This window comes from Rhinoraja longicauda, chromosome 4 (assembly GCF_053455715.1).
Source record: "Rhinoraja longicauda isolate Sanriku21f chromosome 4, sRhiLon1.1, whole genome shotgun sequence".
NCBI lineage: Eukaryota > Metazoa > Chordata > Chondrichthyes > Rajiformes > Arhynchobatidae > Rhinoraja > Rhinoraja longicauda.
Window position 1 is genome coordinate 71,223,860 of NC_135956.1, and position 20,585 is coordinate 71,244,444.

The 20,585-nt window shown below is 40.5% G+C and overlaps 1 protein-coding gene across 2 annotated transcripts in view; it reads right to left on the minus strand.

The window, feature by feature from the left end:
- The window catches only part of stk3 (serine/threonine kinase 3 (STE20 homolog, yeast)), a 276,140-nt gene that overhangs the window by 242,937 nt on the left and 12,618 nt on the right, over nt 1–20,585 (minus strand). For both annotated transcript variants that reach the window (XM_078398044.1, XM_078398046.1), the window contains exon 2: nt 1,464–1,544. In XM_078398044.1, coding sequence (XP_078254170.1) covers nt 1,464–1,544 — 81 coding nt within the window. The remainder of the gene's footprint in view (nt 1–1,463; nt 1,545–20,585) is intronic.

Here is a 20,585-nt window from a genome sequence, read left to right on the forward strand (position 1 = left end):
ATTCCTCCTTCTCTCTGCTCCCGTGTGGCAGAAGGTACAGCAATTTGAAAATGTGCATCACCAGACTTGGGAACAGTTTCTTCCTCCCATGTTATCAGGTTTCTGACCATTCCTTCCATAAGCTAGGGTACTATCCGATTCACTTCTACCCTATTGTAGACATTGGTCTTTGTCCATTGAACTGGTGCACTACAATGCTGAGAACTATATTTTTCCCTTTGCGCTATTTATTGCTCTGAAGTTTGGCTTGATTGCATTGACCAATTTCCCTCCGGGGATGAATAAAGTTTATCGTATCGTGTTGTATTTATGCACGGTATATCTGATCTGTTTGGATAGCATGCAATACATAGCTTTTCACTGTACCTTGCTACATCACCTTCTGTCTCCTTTTTCTGTTCGTTTACTTATTTATCTATTTATTTTCTTCTCTAAGTTCTAGTAATCCCTGTAAAGCGTCTTTGAGTGTTTGAAAAGCGCTATATAAATGTAATGCATTATTATTATTATTAAAAATGAACCTAAATCGTCTCTGCAGTTTTTTTTAGGCAGAGTAATTGTTGAAATAAGCTGTGGTCCATCCAAATAGAACACCTTCTACGGTGCATCTGGAGAAATTGTTAACAGTTTTTGGAGACATACAGGATTCCCTTCATCTTCTGAGGAAGTAGGGGTGTGAGGTGCATTCTTGGCCATAGCATTGGTTTGATTGTACCAGGTCAAATTGTTCATACAGTAATCATACAGTAATTGTTCATACTGAATCATACATCACAGAAATGGGCCCTTTATCCCAACTCGTCCATGCTAACCAAGATGCCTCATTTAAGCTAGTCCCATTTGCCACCAACTGGCCCATATCTCTCTAAACCTTTCCTACACAAATACCTGTCCATATGTCTTTTAAATGTCATTATTGTATCTGTCTCAACCACTTCCTCTGACAGCTCATTCCATACACCCACCACCCTCTGCATGAAAAAAATGACCTCAGGTTCCTATTAAATCTCTCCCTTCTCACCTTAAACCTATGTCCACTGATTCTTTAATCCTCTACCCTGGGAAAAAAAACTAAGATCACCCCTCAAACTCTTGTGTTCCAAGAAATAAAGATCGACCAAAAGGTGTAAGTCGGTGTTTTGGGTCATTAACCTGCATCAGGGCTGAGAAGAAACAGGAAATAAAGGTATTGCCAGTTTATAATAATACAAGGGGAGGGAGTGGATTAAAGGCTAGTAGTTGATTTATTTATTTATTTGTTACTTTATTGTCATTGTAGTGGTGCATACAACAAAATTCAGGTGCACTGCCTGAGCAGAGCTCAAATGTACAAGATAAAAAATAACAATAATATAACCAAAAAAAATGGAATGGGGATGACGGGCAGATGGAACCAGGTGATTAGGATGGGAAAGGTGAAAAAAGGGAAAATAAAACAATATCTTAAGTAATATAGCACTCACCCTTCACCAAGCTTTTCCAATACATCAAAAACTTCTTCAGGCTGCTTTGTGAGGCTATCTTCACTCAGTTTTTTCAACTTGCTAAAAAAGAATTAAAGACGGTAAAGCACCATGGAATAAGAAAAGATCCAGAGAACATGCACAATTAACTCCACTCAAGACAAAGTAATAATAATGTAGACTGTTCTTTCCTCTGAAAATTTTGATTTTAAATCCACCATCAAAAGCAAATATTACCTGGCAATGATAAACACTGGTTTGGATCTGCTGGGCTAATGTCCCACAAAACTACATATACCCATCTTCATCTGAACCATGTGTCACATTTCCATTAACAACCAAATCAATTTTCAACAAAACAAGCTAATTTAATATAAGCCTCCATCCTTTTAAAATGCTCATTGGAACAAATTATTTTTCACCAAAAGCCCTACTAGCTTAAGGAGGAATTATAAAGCAACAGCACAAATTCGAGATTTGAAGTAACAGTAATTATGCCATTTGTTTATTTGCATGCACTGAATATCGCTGCATTTGATCCTTCATTACAGAAATTCTGCAAAGAAAATAGGTTATTCATAATTGTTCAGAACATTCACTATTTTATCAATTGTCATCTATCCAGATGTTGCAGCTGAGAATGGTCCTCAATCATAGCTTCTTAGAAGTTTCCAACATGGAGGCAGCAATTTGACCGACTGTGTATGAGCTAAGCTCAAAAAGGCAGCCAACATCATCAATGACCCACACCACCCTGCCAAGCTCTCATTTCACTCCTGCCACGTATTAGCACAATACGAAAGAGACATTTGTCAGTTTGTCATCTTGAATGGATCCAAATTATATAGGGTGGAATTTCATTTGGAATCCAGAAGGGACACCATGTGTTGGAGCCAGAGACATTTGCTAAGAAACAAGTATTACTTTTGGACCAAGTTTATAGTAAACTGAAAATAGATTAACCCCATTAATTTGCGGAATGCAAACATTTTGTGGCGATCCAGAACTCTCTCCAAAAGGCTGTGGATGCTGTCAATTGTAATGATCAAAATGGACAATAATTTTTTTCATATGCACGCATATCAAAGTGAACAGATTAAAGCTGGAAAAGATAATTGAAGAACAAAAAATTGCAAATGCTGGAAATCTGTAATATCATGATCCTGAAGTCTGTAATTCTCTTCACAGACCCTGTCTGGCCTGTTAAATATTTCTAAAAGTTGTGTGTGTTATAAACAACTGAGTTATCGATCAGTCACATGATCAGGTGGCACTGAATAATGCAAACATAAATAAAATTCTAACTGATAATTTTAAATTCTAATTGATAAAATTCTAATTGATAAGCAGCCTGATGTGCCAAGACATGAATTCTGAAGTGTCTAATTGCTTCAAGCAATTATTTACATTATACTTCTACAATTCTTCAAAATTTAAATGCCAGGAAAACTTTTTTAAATTCTCACCAATTCTACTGAAGGAAATATTTTTTTCAATACAGCAAAATTAACAGATGATCTCTCTTTGTGGGCAAGGGAGCATCTTTTTGCATTTTTTTAATTGTTAGAGAAATAATGAAATAACAAGACAAATCACATATTTACATCAAAACTGCACAATTAGCCCTGTTTATTTTATTTTGTAGCTCATCACAAAATGAAACAGCTTGTTCTTGGGGGTCTTTGTCCCGCCCCCCTGACATCAGTCTGAAGAAGGGTCTCGACCCGAAACGTCACCCATTCCTTCTCTCCTGAGATGCTGCCTGACCTGCTGATTTACTCCAGCATTTTGTGAATAAATACCTTCACGTTACAAAAGTGCCTGACAATGACCATTCCCAAGAGAGAGTCCATTGTTTATCCTTAACAGTCAATAGCACTACTGGTATCAAGTCCTATAACATTAATATCATGAAAGTCACCCTAACCAGTAATTGGACCAGCCATATTAATATTTTGGCTATTATAGGTGGTGTCCAGTGGCAAGTGGCACACCGCCTGACACCCCTTTCATCCACAAGGTACATTAGAAACAGGGGTCCAGTGCAGCCGGACCGGCTCACCGGAGCACCGCTTCAGCACCTCTGTAAAAAAAAAACCCACAAAATAAACAGTGGGGAATTTTAACTAGCGGGGAATTTAACAGCGGCCGCTCCGGCAACAGTGACAGCTCCAGCACCTAAAAAATTAGCACTGCCACACTGATTAGAATGTATTCTATCACAATCCTGAACCAACGACATCAAGATGCTGGACTCCAATCCAGGACAAAGCAGGCACATAATTGGCACTTCAACCATAATTGGCCATAGCATTGGCACTTCAATCATAATTGGCCATAATTGGCACTTCAATCATAAAGATTAATTCCTCTTGCTACCATCTCACCAAGCCTGGAATGTCTACTTGTTAAAAAAGAACACTGCACATATTCACGTATTCCAAAAGCACTTTGCAAATGTTACCACCAAGAGGAACAAGAGCAGCAAACACATAACTGCACCACCAACTTCAGGTTCCTTAAAGTTGCACAACATCTTACCCAGGCAGCATCTCTGGAAAACAAGGATAGGTGAGGTTTTGGGTTGGGATCCTTCTTCAGACTGGAGGGGAGTCCCGACCCAAAACATCACTGACCCATGTTCTCCACAGATGCTGCCTGACCTGTTGAATATCTTCAGCACTTTGTGTCTTTTTTTGTGAAAAAAGAGACTGCATTTCCTTGTGTCTACCCAATATCAATGTATAAGAACCTTCACCATAACGAACTACAGTATTTTAAGAAGATAGTCACCTAACCTTCACAAAGACAATTAGTGTTGTCCCATAAATGCTAGCTTTGCCAACAGTACCCACAACCTGAAAAAGGTTTAAAAAATCTAAAAATGCTGGAAATATTTAGTGGGTCAGGCCAAATCTGTGAGTTAACAGTTCAGGGCGAAGTACTTCGTCAGAACTCTGAGGAACCATCTTAAGGCTTTGAAATGTTAACTCAATTTCTCTTCCCACAGATATGGCCTAACCTGCTCAGTACTTCCAGTATTTTCAGCATTTATTTTAGATTTCATGTATCTGTGGAGTTTTTTTAAATTTTCAAGTAATAAAACAGAAAATGTCCATAGTGTCATTATAAAGTTTATTTATTTCACTGAGTGCACATCAGACCATTCTAGAGAGGTTCAGATGCATATTTAGTAAAGGTGAGCAGAGAAAATATCTAATATTCGGACTGAAATGTTTCCATCAAACAAAACTGATAAACCAGTAATCCATCACTTTGTCACATGCAGCCAATGCAGTGTTGTTCATTTGCTTAATGACAGTTATTTAATTTCACAAAATTTCATTATATACATGAGGTATTGAATGTTTTGAAACATTATTTAAGTCAAATGTTATCTGGTATATTGCATTTAATAAAAGAAAACTACCTTCGAAATGTGCTCTCATATCCTTTCACATTCATCCTTTACTATTTCAAGGTGCACCCGCCATTATCATGTTCAGTGACAGAATACTGCCCATCATTCTGCTTAGCTCCAAAAGGCTATTTTCAGCCACACCGAAATAAATGACAAAATCTAACTGCACTAATAGCTACTTTTCATAACTTGCTTTCACACATCTCCTAGGGGATCGCTTCAGGCCAAAACTTCAATATCATGTTGCGTAATCCCCCTCAGCTGGAAATGATTTATGGCACTAAGACACCTTAAAAAAAATGGATTAATGAAAAAATATATAGGTACAAACTCAGATCTTACAAAGCTTATATTGCTACAGTTCCATTAGAAAATATTGACCAAGATTAATTGCAGTTGTGCTAAATTACAAATGTTGAAGTGGTAACAGTTGCCAACGCCAAGATGCTAACACCAAAGCGCACAAACACACATATACTCAAGTCAATTTGAATCAATATACAAATTGCATTTGTTATAATTAAAATTATGAATTTCATATTAAATATATAGTCAATATTGGGTCCAAATGCCAATATAATACAAATTCCTACATTTGTATCACGTTAGCATTTGGACCCAATATTGACTATAAATTGCATTGTATTATGAATTATATATAAAAACACACACACACACACACAAAAGCTTGCATACCATTTGCCCTGTTAATCACCTGCTTCACAGCTTTGTCGATCTTCAGCTGCTTCACAGCTTTGATGAACATATGTCATGAGGTCATAAGGAATAGGAGTAGATTTATAAGAAAATAACTGCAGATGCTGGTACAAATCGATTTATTCACAAAATGCTGGAGTAACTCAGCAGGTCAGGCAGCATCTCGGGAGAGAAGGAATGGGTGACGTTTCGGGTCGAGACCCCATTTGGCCCATCAAGTCTACTCCGCCATTCAATCAAGGTTGATCTATCTCTCCCTCCAAACCCCATTCTCCTGCTTTCTCCCCATAACCTCTGGCATCTGTACTTATCAAGAATCTTATCCATCTCTGCCTTCAAAATATCCACTGACTTGGCCTCCAGCTTTCTGTGGCAAAGAATTCCAGATTTACCACCCTCTGACTAAATAAATTTCTCCTCATCTCCTTCCTAAAAGAATGTCCTTTAATTCTGAGGCTATGACCTCTAGTCCTAGATTGTCCCACTAGTGGAAACATCCTCTCCACATCCACTTGATCCAAGCCTTTCACTATTCTGTATGTTTGAATCAGGTCCCTCCTCATTCTTCGAAACTCCAGCAAGTACTGGCCCAGTGTCGACAAACGCACATCATAGGTTAGCTTACTTATTCCTGGGATCATTCTTGTAAACCTCCTCTGGACCCTCTGTGTTCTCGATTCAGGTGGCACAGCTGCTGAAACTGTAGCAGGCAAGAGCAGTATGGTTGCATGGGAGTCAGGTGGAAAAGGAAAAGAGAATGGCTTAACCAGGAAAGAGATGAACCAAGCCTAGAGAGTTCAGAGGGAAGGGGATCAAGGAGTGGGAGATTTGAGGAAAGCAGTTAGGAGAAAGCGCTTAAGACATTCGAAAAGTGAGTGAAGAGACCTGAGGAACAGAGTGTACGTACGATAATATGTCTGCATTCATGGAGAATGGCCAGTCAATATATGTCAATATGTTTTTGGTGTCTATCTGCAGCACAGATTAATCTCCAATTGTCTTGTACCTCATTGCCACTGGATCAACACCTCAGTGTATCAAGATGTCTGATAGCTGATGTGTGAAGGCTATCCCACAATAAATCAGGCACAGGCATGTCCCATCCCTCAGTGGAAGCAAGTGATCCTTCACCCCAAGGAACATCTAAGAACAATGTACAAGAATCCACCCGTGTCAATTTGACTATCAACACTATCCGATATATCACCATTTAACAAGTATTTTGCCTTTCTGTGGATGACATCATATTTTTTCATATTTTTCTATGTTCTCACTCTATTTTTCTATGTTCTCACCCACTTAATGCATTTCCATGACAGATAACAGCAAATTGAACAAATTGGGATACATTTGGTGAAATTATAAAAAGTTACAGAGCCCCAGTAGAAAATCCTAAACGGTCTTGACAGGATAGAAGTGGAAAGAATATTTCTTCTTGTGGGAGAAACTAGCACGGGGGGGGGTTAACTGTTTAAAAATTAAGGGTCACTTAAGGCATAGATGGGCAGGACAATGGTGCTGCAGACCATGCCGTTGTCTCAGAGTTTCATTAACCCAGGTTCAGTCCTAACCGGTGGTACTGTCCATTTGAAGTTTGCACGTTCTTCCTGTGAACGTGTAGATTTTTCCAGCGTGCTTCAGTATAAGCTGTGGGTTCAGGACTCACTCTGGAGATTCAAGCACAAATATACACTTTTAAGCAATGTTGAGAATATGTTCCACACATTCACCTATACTCCTTGTAGTTTTTTTCTTAAATCCCAAGGCACTGCTCCACAAAGTACGTGCAAGTTACCTTTGAAACTGCTTGCCCAAATCTATCCTGCAGTCAATGTCACAAAAATCAAGGTACCTTAACACTATCATGTTGCTTCAATTGGAAGCTTGGTGTTTGAAATTTGTTTCTTACATTACCTCATTGGCTATGGACGTCCTGAAGTGGAAATGTAAAGTAATGCCGTTTTTAGTTAGGAATATTCGGTAAATATAAGCCGGGATACTGGAAGTTACTTTAACAAAAGCAAATGAGGCACCAATGCAGCAACCTTTTCTTTGCCCCCATTCCCATGACTGGGGATTCAAAATGCACTTTACAGGTGTAATGGTGATTTATTTATATTTCATCCAACTTGTTAAAGTCCAAAATGTATGCCAAGTAAGGCTTGTTATTTCTCAGTCAAGGACTCCTCAACATCATTCCAAATGTTTACACCTGGATGTTCACTCCAAGGCAAGTTTCATGTTTTGATATTGCTCTCGTCGAGGAACTTCAGAGACAAATGCTGTCCCATAGAATATCACTTGTATGTCAAAGTGGGAACATTATACTAGAAAAATGCCTTCCAATACTGATTTTGTTTAGGACAAGTAATTTTCCATTTAACTATAGATTGTGATATAGTACAGCAGGCAATCCCATTTAACACCGTTTAGAGATCTAACTGTTTAATAATAGTGACAATGGAAAGTAGATTGCATTAGGCGAAAGAAATGAAAAATGAGATGCTGCCTGACCTGCTGAGTTACTCCAGCATTTTGTGAAATAAATACCTTCGATTTGTACCAGCATCTGCAGTTATTTTCTTACAATGCATATTTAAAATGGACTGATCAACGGGACCAAAAGAACCCACTTATTTTTTACAAAGATCAAGGCAAAATTTGGAACCACTAAATTTACCAATTTATTGGAGGAATCTAATGAAAATTTAGATATTACATGAAAATAAATCATTTTTTCCAGTTTGAAGGTCAAAGATTAAGAGCTAAAGCAACCTGTGGAGTGGAGTGCAAAGTTCTACAGAGAAAACTGTCTGAATAAGAGAGCAAAAACTGCTGGAATAGGATTACCAAGAGATAAAACTGAGTCTGCTTTGGAACTTTAAGCAATTAGTTTAATGAGAGTTTTAAAAGCAAAAATGTTATATGTTTGTCAACCACAGGCACAACTAGTAATGGAGGAAAGATGAAAACAGATTGAGAAGAACTTAAAATTATTTATTTATGAATTATGCTCAGTGGTAACACATTTATGTAACGGTCAAATGGCAGCGCAGATTTCAGCATCCAGTGCAGTACCCTGGTACAATGTCTGCCTTTTCCAGTGAACATGCAAAAATTCTTAAAGGTTCAAGATTTGTTTATTGTTACATGTACCAATTAAGTAGAGTGAAATTCAGATTGGCACACATTCATACCAATAAAGAGCAACAAGACACCCAAATAAATTTTTAACATGAACATCCACCACAGCAACTCCCCCACATTCCGCACTGTGATGGAAGGCAAAAAAAGTTCAATCTTTTCTTCTTTGTTCTCCCGCGGTCGGGGCACTCGTACCTTCCGTTGTCGGGGCGATCTTGGCTCCCGCAACCGGCAGTCGAGCCCTCCACATCAGGGCGAACAAGCTCCTGCATCGGGGGAATCTCAGCTCCCCGCACCGGGCGATCAGACTCCCGAGTCAGGGCTAGTTGAACCTCCTGCGGCCTGGAGCTTCCCAACATCAATCTCTACCCGAGACTGAGAGCTCCTCGATGTTGAAATCCGCGGTTGGAGATCCACAGGCCGCGGTTGCTTGTGATCCCAGGCAAGGGATCACAGGCTCCAATGGTAAGTCCACAGCCCCGCGGTGGGGCTCAAAGTCAGTTTCAAGCAAGGCCACCAGCTCCATGATGTTAGGCCACAGAGCGACCGGAGATACGATCCAGAAAGCAATCGCAACTCCGACAAGGTAAGAGATTGAAAAAGGTTTCCCCCCGACCCCCCCACATAAAATAAACCAAAGAACTCTTTAACACGTACTTAAAATAACAAAACAGAAGAAAGGACAGACTGTTGGCGAGGCAGCCATTGCCAGCACCACCCGGTGGTTTTTGGTACTAATCCAAAAGAAACAGATACATAGCCCAAAATTTACCTTTCAACCAACAGATGAACTGATCATTTATCATCTGATTGCTCAGAGAACCTTGCACAGGTTCTTACCACAGTTAGTCCCAAAACATAGAACAACTTTCATAAGCAATGCATAGGTGGTAGTGCATCTTGGAAAACTACAAGAATCCATAAACGCACTTTATTACCAGGTTACTTATACTACAGAACCAATAAACTGGATTGTAGATAAACGTAAAAATGTTTGTGAAATTGTGGAACAAAAATACAAATATGGTTTAATAGATCAGTTACATAAACATGCTCAAAAAAAGGAATTTAATCATTACTACTGAAACTGAAAAAAATCATGGTTGTTAATATTCTTGCGCATGGAATGCAGCTAAAAAATGGCTTTTCTTTACTGTACAAGATATTCTTTGCAGCGGCACTTTAGTTTAGAGATACAACATGGAAGCAGGCCCTTCGGCCCACACCAATCATCGATCTCCTATTTATACTGGTTCCATGCTATCCCACATTCTCATCCACTCCCACTAGAGGCAATTTCAGAAGCCAATTAACCAACAAACCCACATGTCTTTGGGATGTGGAAGGAAACTGGAGCACCTGAACGAAACCCATGCGGTCAGAGGGAGAATGTGCCAACGCCACACAGATAGCACCTGAGGTCAGGATGAAACCTGGGCCTCTGGCGCTGTGAGGCACTTATAGTATTTAACAGAAACATTATTTGCTCTAAAGGTGGAATGTAATGCAACAATGATGGTACCATCGTGAAGAAACTGAACTTGTTTATAATGACACAAAGTGATTAAAGGGAAGTTTTGAAAATAAAATGGGGAAGTTTGATGGAGTTGATTCGGGCAATATATATTCATGAATGATACTATATTAGGCAGAAAATTTGATCACAGTGGGTAAATAGGGAATCAAAGGGAAATTTCACACCAAGCCGAGTAAACATGTGGAATAAATTACCAATGAATGTTGTTGAAGCAAATATAAATGGTTTCAAGAGACAACCAGATAAATTTCTGAAGAAAGAACGGATTGTGGGATTTGGTAACAAGCCAAGAAAGCAGATCAACTAAAAGGGAACAGGTTTGATGGACCAATCAACGATGTTTATAAAATGTCCCATGTTCCTGTAAGTATGGTGCTAAGTGATTTTTTTTTTTAACACAAATAAAATATGATGCAACACTGAAAATGAATATGGCGCTGATGGATTACCATATACCACTACATGTAACTAATACGCTATGAAAACTAAGCAGGTGAAATTTGCGAGCATAAGTTTAGTCTAACTAGTAAATCTCTAAAATGAAAAACAAATACAAGCTTAATCTACCAGCCCTTCAGAGCTGTTTGTGCAAAAAAAATGTCAAACGGGATCTGATTTCTCTCTGTTTTTGATTTACACAATTGCTGAGTAAAATGATTCAGTGTGACCTTCGCATAAAGTAAAAGCTCAATGCACATACTGAGATCTTAGGGATTCCATGCACAATACCCATACAAAACGTAGAGAAAGGAGAGATGTGTTCCTCATTGTGGCATTTCATAGAAATTTATCACAAACTCCATAAAATTACAAAAAAACAGTTCACAGAAAACAACTGACATCTGCCAGCTATCTGGATTGGCAGCAATCCATGGCATCAGCCGGAAGTTGTTTCATCCTTTACAGCTTCAGGGAATGGTACTGAATGTGAAGTCTACTAAAATTCTATTCTGCAGGTGGTTTATTTGATTCCTCAACTGCCCAGTACTGAAAAACAAATATTTTTTCACAACCAACCATTGGTGCAACTGGTCTTCAGTCACTAATAATGTGCCGTCACCAAGTGGTCATAGCAATATGATACTTAGCACAGCCATTATCTTGATTGCAAACTCACATAATCTTTTACTTAATATAACAGGAATTACAGAAACCGCACAATTTAAACCAAACATCTGTCTCTTTTGTTTCTTCCTCTGAACTGTATTCTTTTAATTGTAGCCAACTAATAACCACAACCTACTGGAAATATCTGGGGGGTTTTTCTTCACTGCATTTGAAAAGAAGGTCATGAAGGACTGAATTAGCCATCACCTGAAAAATTAAAGAGGACAAATTCTATCCATCTGGAAACTCTGAATTTCCATAACTTCAACTATGTCACCCCATCTGTTCTGCAGCCTTCTTCTACTATATTAATCCACTAAATAATTATCTGGGCTTCTATCCAAAAATATATCCTGTGTTTTCTTTATCAAAAACACCCATGTCTCATTTTATTCTCTTCTGCTATTGCTTATATAGCTGTTGTTTAATTTTTTAATTTAGCCTCCAACCTGAATAGGTCAAGAGCAACAGGCAGTAATAGCAAAAATGTTAAAACTGGATGTCGTAATTTTGCATAAACTTTGGCCTCCTCCATTCTGCCAAAAAGGAGCATCAATAGTAATCTGAACAGTAACTGGAGGGAAAGAATTTATGCTGATTGTCGTCACTGTGTTACACAAATCTACAATTGTAAATAGTCTCTGTGGTAAATGATTGTTTCAACTTTATTTACCACTTGCCACCATTTTGATTGCCAGGAAAAGTAACATTTCCCTCAAAAGCTTCTACAGTATCATACTCCTTACAATTTTCATAGCACAAATGTTACATAAATAGGCAATACATAACTTGCCAAATGTTCAGAAATTGTTTCAGCAGGTCAGGTAGCATCTGTGCAAAGAGAGTCAACATAGAAACAGAAAAATAGATGCAGGAGAAGGCCATTCGCCCCATCAAGCCAGCACTGCCATTCAATATGATCATGGCTGATCATCTAAAATCAGTACCTCGTTCCTGCTTTTTCCCCATATGCCTTGATTCCTTTAGCCCTAAGAGCTAAATCTAACCACCTTGAGTGAAAGAACCCCAGCCGAGGCGGTGGGACAGGTCTTGCAACTGAACACACAGGAGGTACAACGCGCTCTGCAAAGGGTCAACCCACGCAAGGCTGCAGGACCGGATGGAGTTCAAGGAAGGGTACTGAAGGACTGTGCTGAACAGCTGGCTGAGGTATTCACCAGGATCTTTAACCTGTCATTATCTCTAGCTACGGTCCCCAAGTGCCTGAAGTCGGCTATCATAGTTCCGGTGCCGAAAAAAACAAAGATCTCCAACCTGAACGACTACCGCCCGGTTGCCCTAACGCCGATAGTCATGAAGTGCTTTGAGAGGCTGGTCCTCTCACACATCAAATCCAGCATCCCTGACTCACTGGACCCACATCAATTTGCATACAGGGCAAATAGATCCACAGAGGACGCCATCTCTCTGGCTCTTCACACTGTCCTGACTCACCTAGAGAGACAGGGCACGTACGTGAGGATGCTATTCATAGACTATAGCTCCGCCTTCAACACGGTCATCCCACCAAGCTCATCACCAAACTCCACCAGCTAGGCCTCAGCTCGTCATTATGTGACAGGATCCTGGACTTCCTGCTGGAACAACCGCAGGCAGTGAGAATGGGCCCGCACCTGTCCTCCACTATCACCCTGAGTACCGGCACACCACAGGGCTGTGTTCTGAGCCCCATGCTCTACTCCCTCTTCACACAGACTGTGTTCCTGCATTCGACACCAACACCATTGTCAAGTTTGCAGACGACACAACGGTGATCGGGCTTATCACCAACAGGGATGAAACAAACTATAGAGCGGAGGTGCAGAACCTGGCGGACTGGTGCTCGGATAACAACCTGTCCCTAAATACCACCAAGACCAAGGAGCTGATCATCAACTTCCGTAGGTCACATAACGGGGAATATGCCCCGATCTCTATCAACGGGGACAGTGTGGAGAGAGTGTCCAGCTTCAAGTTTCTGGGCACTCACATTTCGGAGGACCTAACATGGTCCAATAACACTGCTGCGCTGGTCAAGAAGGCACAACAAAGACTGTTCTACTTAAGAACACTGAAAAAGTCTGGTCTACCCCAACAGCTGCTGACGACCTTCTACCGCTGCACCATAGAGAGCATCCTAACGCATGGCATCCCTGTGTGGTACCTCAGCTGCACGGAGGCAGAAAGGAAAGCTCTACAGCGGGTAGTCCATAGAGCTCAGAGGGCCATCGGAACACAGCTACCAGACTTGGAGGGCATCTACAACACACGATGCCTCAGAAAAGCCACCAGCATCCACAAAGACTCTTCACACCCCTGCAACAGTCTGTTCGAACTCCTTCCATCGGGCAGACGATACAAGGCCTTCTACGCCCGCACCTCCAGACTCAGGAACAGCTTCATCCCCAGGGCCATAGCTGCTGTGAATCGGTCCTGCTGAGCCGGATGGCCACAACGCATAGATCAACTTGCACTTTACCCTGTCTAAAAACTGTTCCAACTGTTTCGTTTCGTTGGGTTGCTGTTAATTACTTAAATTATTGCATCGTATGGGAGGCGCATTCCCAATCTCGTTGTACCCCTGGGTACAATGACAATAAAGATATATTGTATTGTATTGTATTGTAATTCTCTCTTGAAAACATCCAGTGAATTGGCCTCCACTGCCATCTGTGGCAGAAAATTCTACAGATTCACAACTCTCCGGGTGAAAAAATGTTTCCTCATCTCAGTCCTAAATGGCCAACCCCTTATTCTCAAACTGTGACCCCTAGTTCTGGATTCCCCCAACATCGGGAACATTTTTCCTGCATCTAGCCTGTCCAATCCTTTAAGAATTTTATATGTTTCTATAACATCCCCTCTCATCCTTCCAAATTCCAGTGAAAACAAGCCCAGTCGATCCATTCTTTCATCATATGTCAATCCCGCCATCCCAGGAATTAACCTGCTTAACCTACTCTGCACTCCCTCAATAGCAATAATGTCCTTCCTCAAATTAGGAGACCAAAATTGCACACAATACTCCAGGTGCAGTCTAACTGGGGCCCTGTACAACTGCAGTAAGACCTCCTTGCTCCTAAACTCAAATCCTCTCGCAATGAAGGTCAACATGCATTTAGCTTTCTTCACTGCCTGCTGTACCTGCATGCTTACTTTTGACACTTGAGGTTAAAGACCTCTTATCAGAATCTGATGAGAGGTCTTCAACCTGAAAGGATGACTATTTTTTCCCCACAAATGCAGTCTGTGTGAAAATGAGACATCAAAGGGGATGCTGTTCAAGGAAAATGTAGATCATCGTTAGGTAGGGGAAGGTGACGACAAAGCATACAAAGATCAAATTTAATCAGAACGACAGTCAGACTGGTTGGAAAATTAGGATGGAGGAGGGATGGAGAGAGGAAAAGCAAGGGTTACTTGAAGTTAGATGTCAATATTCATACGGCTGGGTTGTAAGCTGCCCAAGCAAAATATGAGGTGCTGTTCCTCCAATTTGCGTAGGGCCTCACTCTGACAGTGGAGGTGGCCCAGATATTGGGCCAAAGTATTTAATGGTGCAAAACGAATTGAAAGACATAAATAAGCAAAGGGGGAAGAACAGTCGTGCTGCTGCCTCAATGTTCAGCATTGAGGGCATGCAGCGTAGGTTCACTAGGTTAATTCCCGGAATGGCGGGACTGTCGTATGTTGAAAGGCTGGAGCAATTAGGCTTGTATACACTGGAATTTAGAAGGATGAGGGGGGATCTTATTGAAACATATAAGATAATTAGGGGATTGGACACATTAAAGGTAGGAAACATGTTCCCAATGTTGGGGGAGTCCAGAACAAGGGGCCACAGTTTAAGAATAAGGGGTAGGCCATTTAGAACGGAGATTAGGAAGAACTTTTTCAGTCAGAGAGTGGTGAAGGTGTGGAATTCTCTGCCTCAGAAGGCAGTGGAGGCCAGTTCGTTGGATGCTTTCAAGAGAGAGCTGGATAGAGCTCTTAAGGATAGCGGAGTGAGGGGGTATGGGGAGAAGGCAGGAACGGGGTACTGATTGAGAGTGATCAGCCATGATCGCATTGAATGGCGGTGCTGGCTCGAAGGGCTGAATGGCCTACTCCTGCACCTATTGTCTATTGTCTATTGTCTATTGTCCAGATTCAATCCTGATCTCCAGTGCCATCTGTGTGGAGCTTGCACATTCTGCCTGTAACTGCAATGGTATCCTCTGGGTGGTTAATTCTTTCCAGAACCCCAAAGACATGTGAATTGATAGGTTAATTGCCTGATGAAAATTGTCCAAACTAATTAAATGTGTGATAGAGTTTGAGGGAAATTGAGGAGAATGTAGGGAGAATGAAGTGGAACAAGTACAAAGAAGCAAAGAGGTCCTTCTGCGGTTGTATAGGGCCTTGGTGAGACCGCATCTGGAGTATTGTGTGCAGTTTTGGTCTCCGAATTTGAGGAAGAACGTCCTTGCTATTGAGGCATTGCAGCATAGGTTCACGAGGTTAATCCCCGGGATGGAGGGACTGTCATATGAGGAAAGATTGGAAAGACTAGGTTTGTATTCACTGGAGTTTAGAAGAATGAGAGGGGATCTTATAGAGACGTAGAAAAATCATAAAAGGACTAGACAAGCTAGATGCAGAAAAAATGTCCAGAACCAGGGGACACAGTCTAAGAATAAAGGTGAGGCCATATAAAACTGTGAGAAGAAACCTTTTCACCCAGAGAGTTGTGAATTTGTGGAATTCTCTGCCACAGAGGGCAGTGGAGGCCAATTCACTGGATGAATTTAAAAGAGAGTTAGATGGAGTTCTAGGAGCTAGTGGAATCAAGGGATATGGGGAGAAGGCAGGCACATGTTACTGATTGTAGATGATCAGTCATGATCACAATGAATGGTGGTGCCGGCTCAAAGGGCCAAATGGTGTCCTCCTGCACCTATTTTCTATGTTTCTATATGTATAATGATTTGGCACTGATTATGTGCGCAAAAAGATCTATTTCCATGCTGCATGAATCCAGAACTCCAAGAAGCCCCTGCACATTTATACTCTGCAACCCTCTCAGAATTTGTATGGAAAAGAGTAAGCAGTGTGTGACAAAAATGAAACTAGCACCACAATATTAAAAAGCAAAGTGAGCCTGGAAACATCACAAAAATGTTGTTACCAACACCAGAAGAGGAACGAGTATTGCAATAGGAGTTCATCATCCATAAAATTATATTACCAATCTTTCACCCTTTTGCTGACTCCACTTCCTGCTTTATTTCAATTATTGAGGGATTGTAAAAGACGTGTTACACACATGAGCCACTAAGAATGAATACATATTCCAATTAAGAACTACTGTACAACTGAATAATAATTGAATGAAATATTCAACAGGTCCTAGATTCAATAGAGTTCTCGATGCCAGAGTAAGTGAAATAGTATGCAAAACCATCCACACTATAGTCTGGAATGATGAGGCCTAAATCGAAGCATAAAAATATGGTCTGGAAATAGTTACTAGAAAAATTTGTGCAGATGCCAACACTTCTCTAAAAATACTTGAAGCAATGCCTTCTATAAAAGGTATCAAGAGAGGCGGTGAATTAGGAGAGATAGCATTTTCCTCCTTCTTAGGCAATTTTAGGATTAATTATGAACTTTTCCACCAGTTCTGTGGGCCTTGAGGTGTCCGAGGTCCATATGGGAACCACACATTCTTCCACAGAGAAGACAGGAAGAGCTTTATGGGACAGATGAGTGGATAATTTGCAAGGTAGTGTATTTCTTCCATAGGGAGCATCCATGCGCTCCCTTTGCATGGACCCAAGGTTCACAGTGCTATCCCGAGTGCTTCTCTACTCTTGAGCAATAATGGATCAATAATTGCCTTCCTGTGAGTGCTTGGAATACCACATCTCTTTGTGCAATCTGGTGTTAGGCATACAAATAATGTGGCCTGTCCAAAAGAGCCGACTGTGTGTTATTATGTCCTTAATGGTGGGTTGGCCTAAATTTCTACTACCCTTAAAGTACACAAGTTCCTCTGATATTGTCAACTATGGATCAGTCAACAGCAGTGTGATCTCAAGTCAGAATGGTGTTACATAGAAAATAGGTGCAGGAGAAGGCCATTCAGCCCTTCGAGCCAGCACCGCCATTCATTGTGATCATGGCTGATCATCCACAATCAGTAACCTGTGCCCAACCTCTCCCCATATCCCTTGATTCCACTAGCCCCAGAGCTGTTTGAATTTCCACTCCAGAATTACGAGCATAAGATGAAGTAAGATTCTCCTGTGCGGTGAAGAATGAAGGCTTTGCTGCCAGAGGTCAGCCTGAATTTTAATTAAGAACTTAATATGAGACCTAGACTACTCACATAAACAAATTGTATATCATTATAACATTGGTGCTTATGAGAGCTTCCTGTACACAAACATTATAACAGTGATGACATTTCAAGAATTATTTCAATGATTGCTGGAGACTTGGGAGGACTGGTGCCAGCTTCACTCTTGTCCACATGCTGCCGCCACAGCCAGCTGACCTCCCATTTTAATACAAACACACATGGTTAATTGGAAGCATTGCCAATTAGTGCCTTTTAATGATAAATGAGGACTGAACCAATTTTGCAATTGGGTGACCTGTTTCTCCTGTGGATTAGATAATCACAATAAATCACATTCAGAGCTAGATTCATACTTCACCTTTATGCCAGGCACAGTTCATATTTAATCAAGGATGTACTGAACAGATAATCAATCAGGGTGTCCATCAAATAATGCTTGTAGGTACACACATTTTCCTTTCACCATCACCCAATACTTACCAGCATGAAAGCAAACATGGTGGCCTGGAACTGATGATGCCTTGAGCACATTCCTCAAGAATGCAACAGCTGTCAAAAAGTACACCATGTGCCCAGATTTGCACCTTTTTATCCATAGAAAAGGCCAAATACACGACAGAACCACATAGCTGCAAATTATACTAGCTCATTTCAACATTTCATACATCTCACTGTTGCAAATGCCCAAGTAGCCAGAATTCATTTGTAGACAACCACCTCATTGCAAGTGCCTCATGTTATCTAAATCTTTTTTCCACCATATACAGATCTCCGAGAAACTTTGCAATGGAACATCTCTAACTTCACTTGCAAGTACTATACATAAACAACAACAGAAAAGCTTCACTCCCATTTAAACATGGCAGGACAATGACAGCCTCATACAACACCTCCTTTACATAGGTTTCACACAGCCTCAAAAGAGGTCAATCAGCCTATTGTGCCCGCATTGGATTTCTTAAGGGCCTGTCCCACTTAGGTGATTTTTTTAGCAACTGTTAAAGTCGTAGCAGATCGCCAAACTTTTCTTTTACCCGACGACAATGACCACGACAATGCCGAGTCAGGTCGAGATTACAGCGTCTTCTGAAACATCGCAAAAATTCCCACGCTGTCAATGCTTCTCCGGCGTCCTAGTTTTCGCTGAAATCACTGACAAGTCGGTAAGTACTTGAGAGTTTTCAACTATAACACCTTGTATGGGTTACTTAAAAACCAAGCTTCACTGTAACAAGGAATAAACTGGATTTACTTCCAGTTTACGAATAGCTGTATTAAAAATAATAATTAAGTGGTTAAGTGGATTTTTGTGAAAAGGGTGTGGGCATTCTTTGAAAATGTAAGGGAGATGTATATCTGGTTTCTGGGTTGCATATCTGGGTTTGGAGCTCACTGTAAATGTAATGGCTGAGGCCAAAAACATTGAGAAAATTCCCACGCTGTCAATGCTTCTCCAGCGTCTTAATTTTTGCTGAAATCACTGACAAGTCGGTAAGTACTTGAGAGTTTTGAACTATTATACCTTGTACGGGTTACTTAAAAACCAAGCTTCACTGTAACAAGGAATAAACCGGATTTACTTCCAGTTTACTAATAGCTGTATTAAAAATATATATTTTAAAAGTGGTTCAGTGGATTTTTGTGAAAAGTGTGTGGGCATTCTTTGAAAATGTAAGGGAGATGCATATCTGGTTTCTGGGTTGAATATATGGGTTTGGAGCTCACTTTAAATGTAATGGCTGAGGCCAAAAACATCGCAAAAATCCCCACGCTTACCTGACCGTCAAACTGTCGCCTCCAATCTACCTGACAGTAAATAAATTGGTTAAACACAAGCATTTTATGGTACTTTGAAATAACTTTACTTATTTTAATATTATGTGCTTCTAAATGCGTCTTAAGAAAACCTATCAAACCTGGGGACAGCATGCGACAGCGACCGCAATAAGCTACGATACCCGGCGACAAGCCAGCGGTCGCCAATAAATTTCAAACCGTTTGATTTCTCAGCGACGCGCCGAGATCCACTACGATCTTTGGAAGACGCCTCACGATCATGCCCACGACACCCCGCCGAACTGTCGGCGACAGCCTAGTCGCTGGCAGTCGCCTTAAAATCGCCTAAGTGGGACAGGCCCTTTACATTTTTGCCAACTAATCTCATACTTTTGTCTTTTTGATGAATGTAGGCAGTTTTTTTGGAAACTGCGAGTGAAATATTTCCGTAATTTGTCAGGTAATGCATCTAAATTACAGCGATTGGTTGTGCGTGAAAAAAGTCCCATCTCACCCTTTGTATTATTGCAAGTTACATTAAATATGCTTTTAATGGGTAAAGACCTTCCTGCCAACAGCAATTTCTCCTTTAGTAAAACCTACTTACATAATATTAAATCTCATATTCTTCTCTATTCCAAACAGAACAATCTCATTTTCTCCACATAACCTAAATTCCTCATATCAAGTACCAGTCTATTAAATGTTCCCTGCACCCTCTCCAAGCATTTGACTGATGTCTGAAGTGCATTTAAAATATATTTTGAGCTCAAAAACCGCTAAAAATACAGCTGGTGACGAAGAGGGCTTTCAAAAATAAGATTTTGCCACTGCACTGTTGCCACTACAATTTTTGTTAATTTTCGAAGAGTCGTTTGTCATTTAATTTGAATGCCGTAATAAAGGTGAATAAATCCCTCTATTATCTATGCAAAAGGATATAACTTGTGCACCTAACCACCGACCAGTAACTCCTGCTCAATGCAGATATTTGATGAGTTTGAACGTTCTCCCTGTGACTATGTGGGTTTCCTCTGAGTGCTCTGACTTCCTCCCACATCCCAAAGACATGCAAGT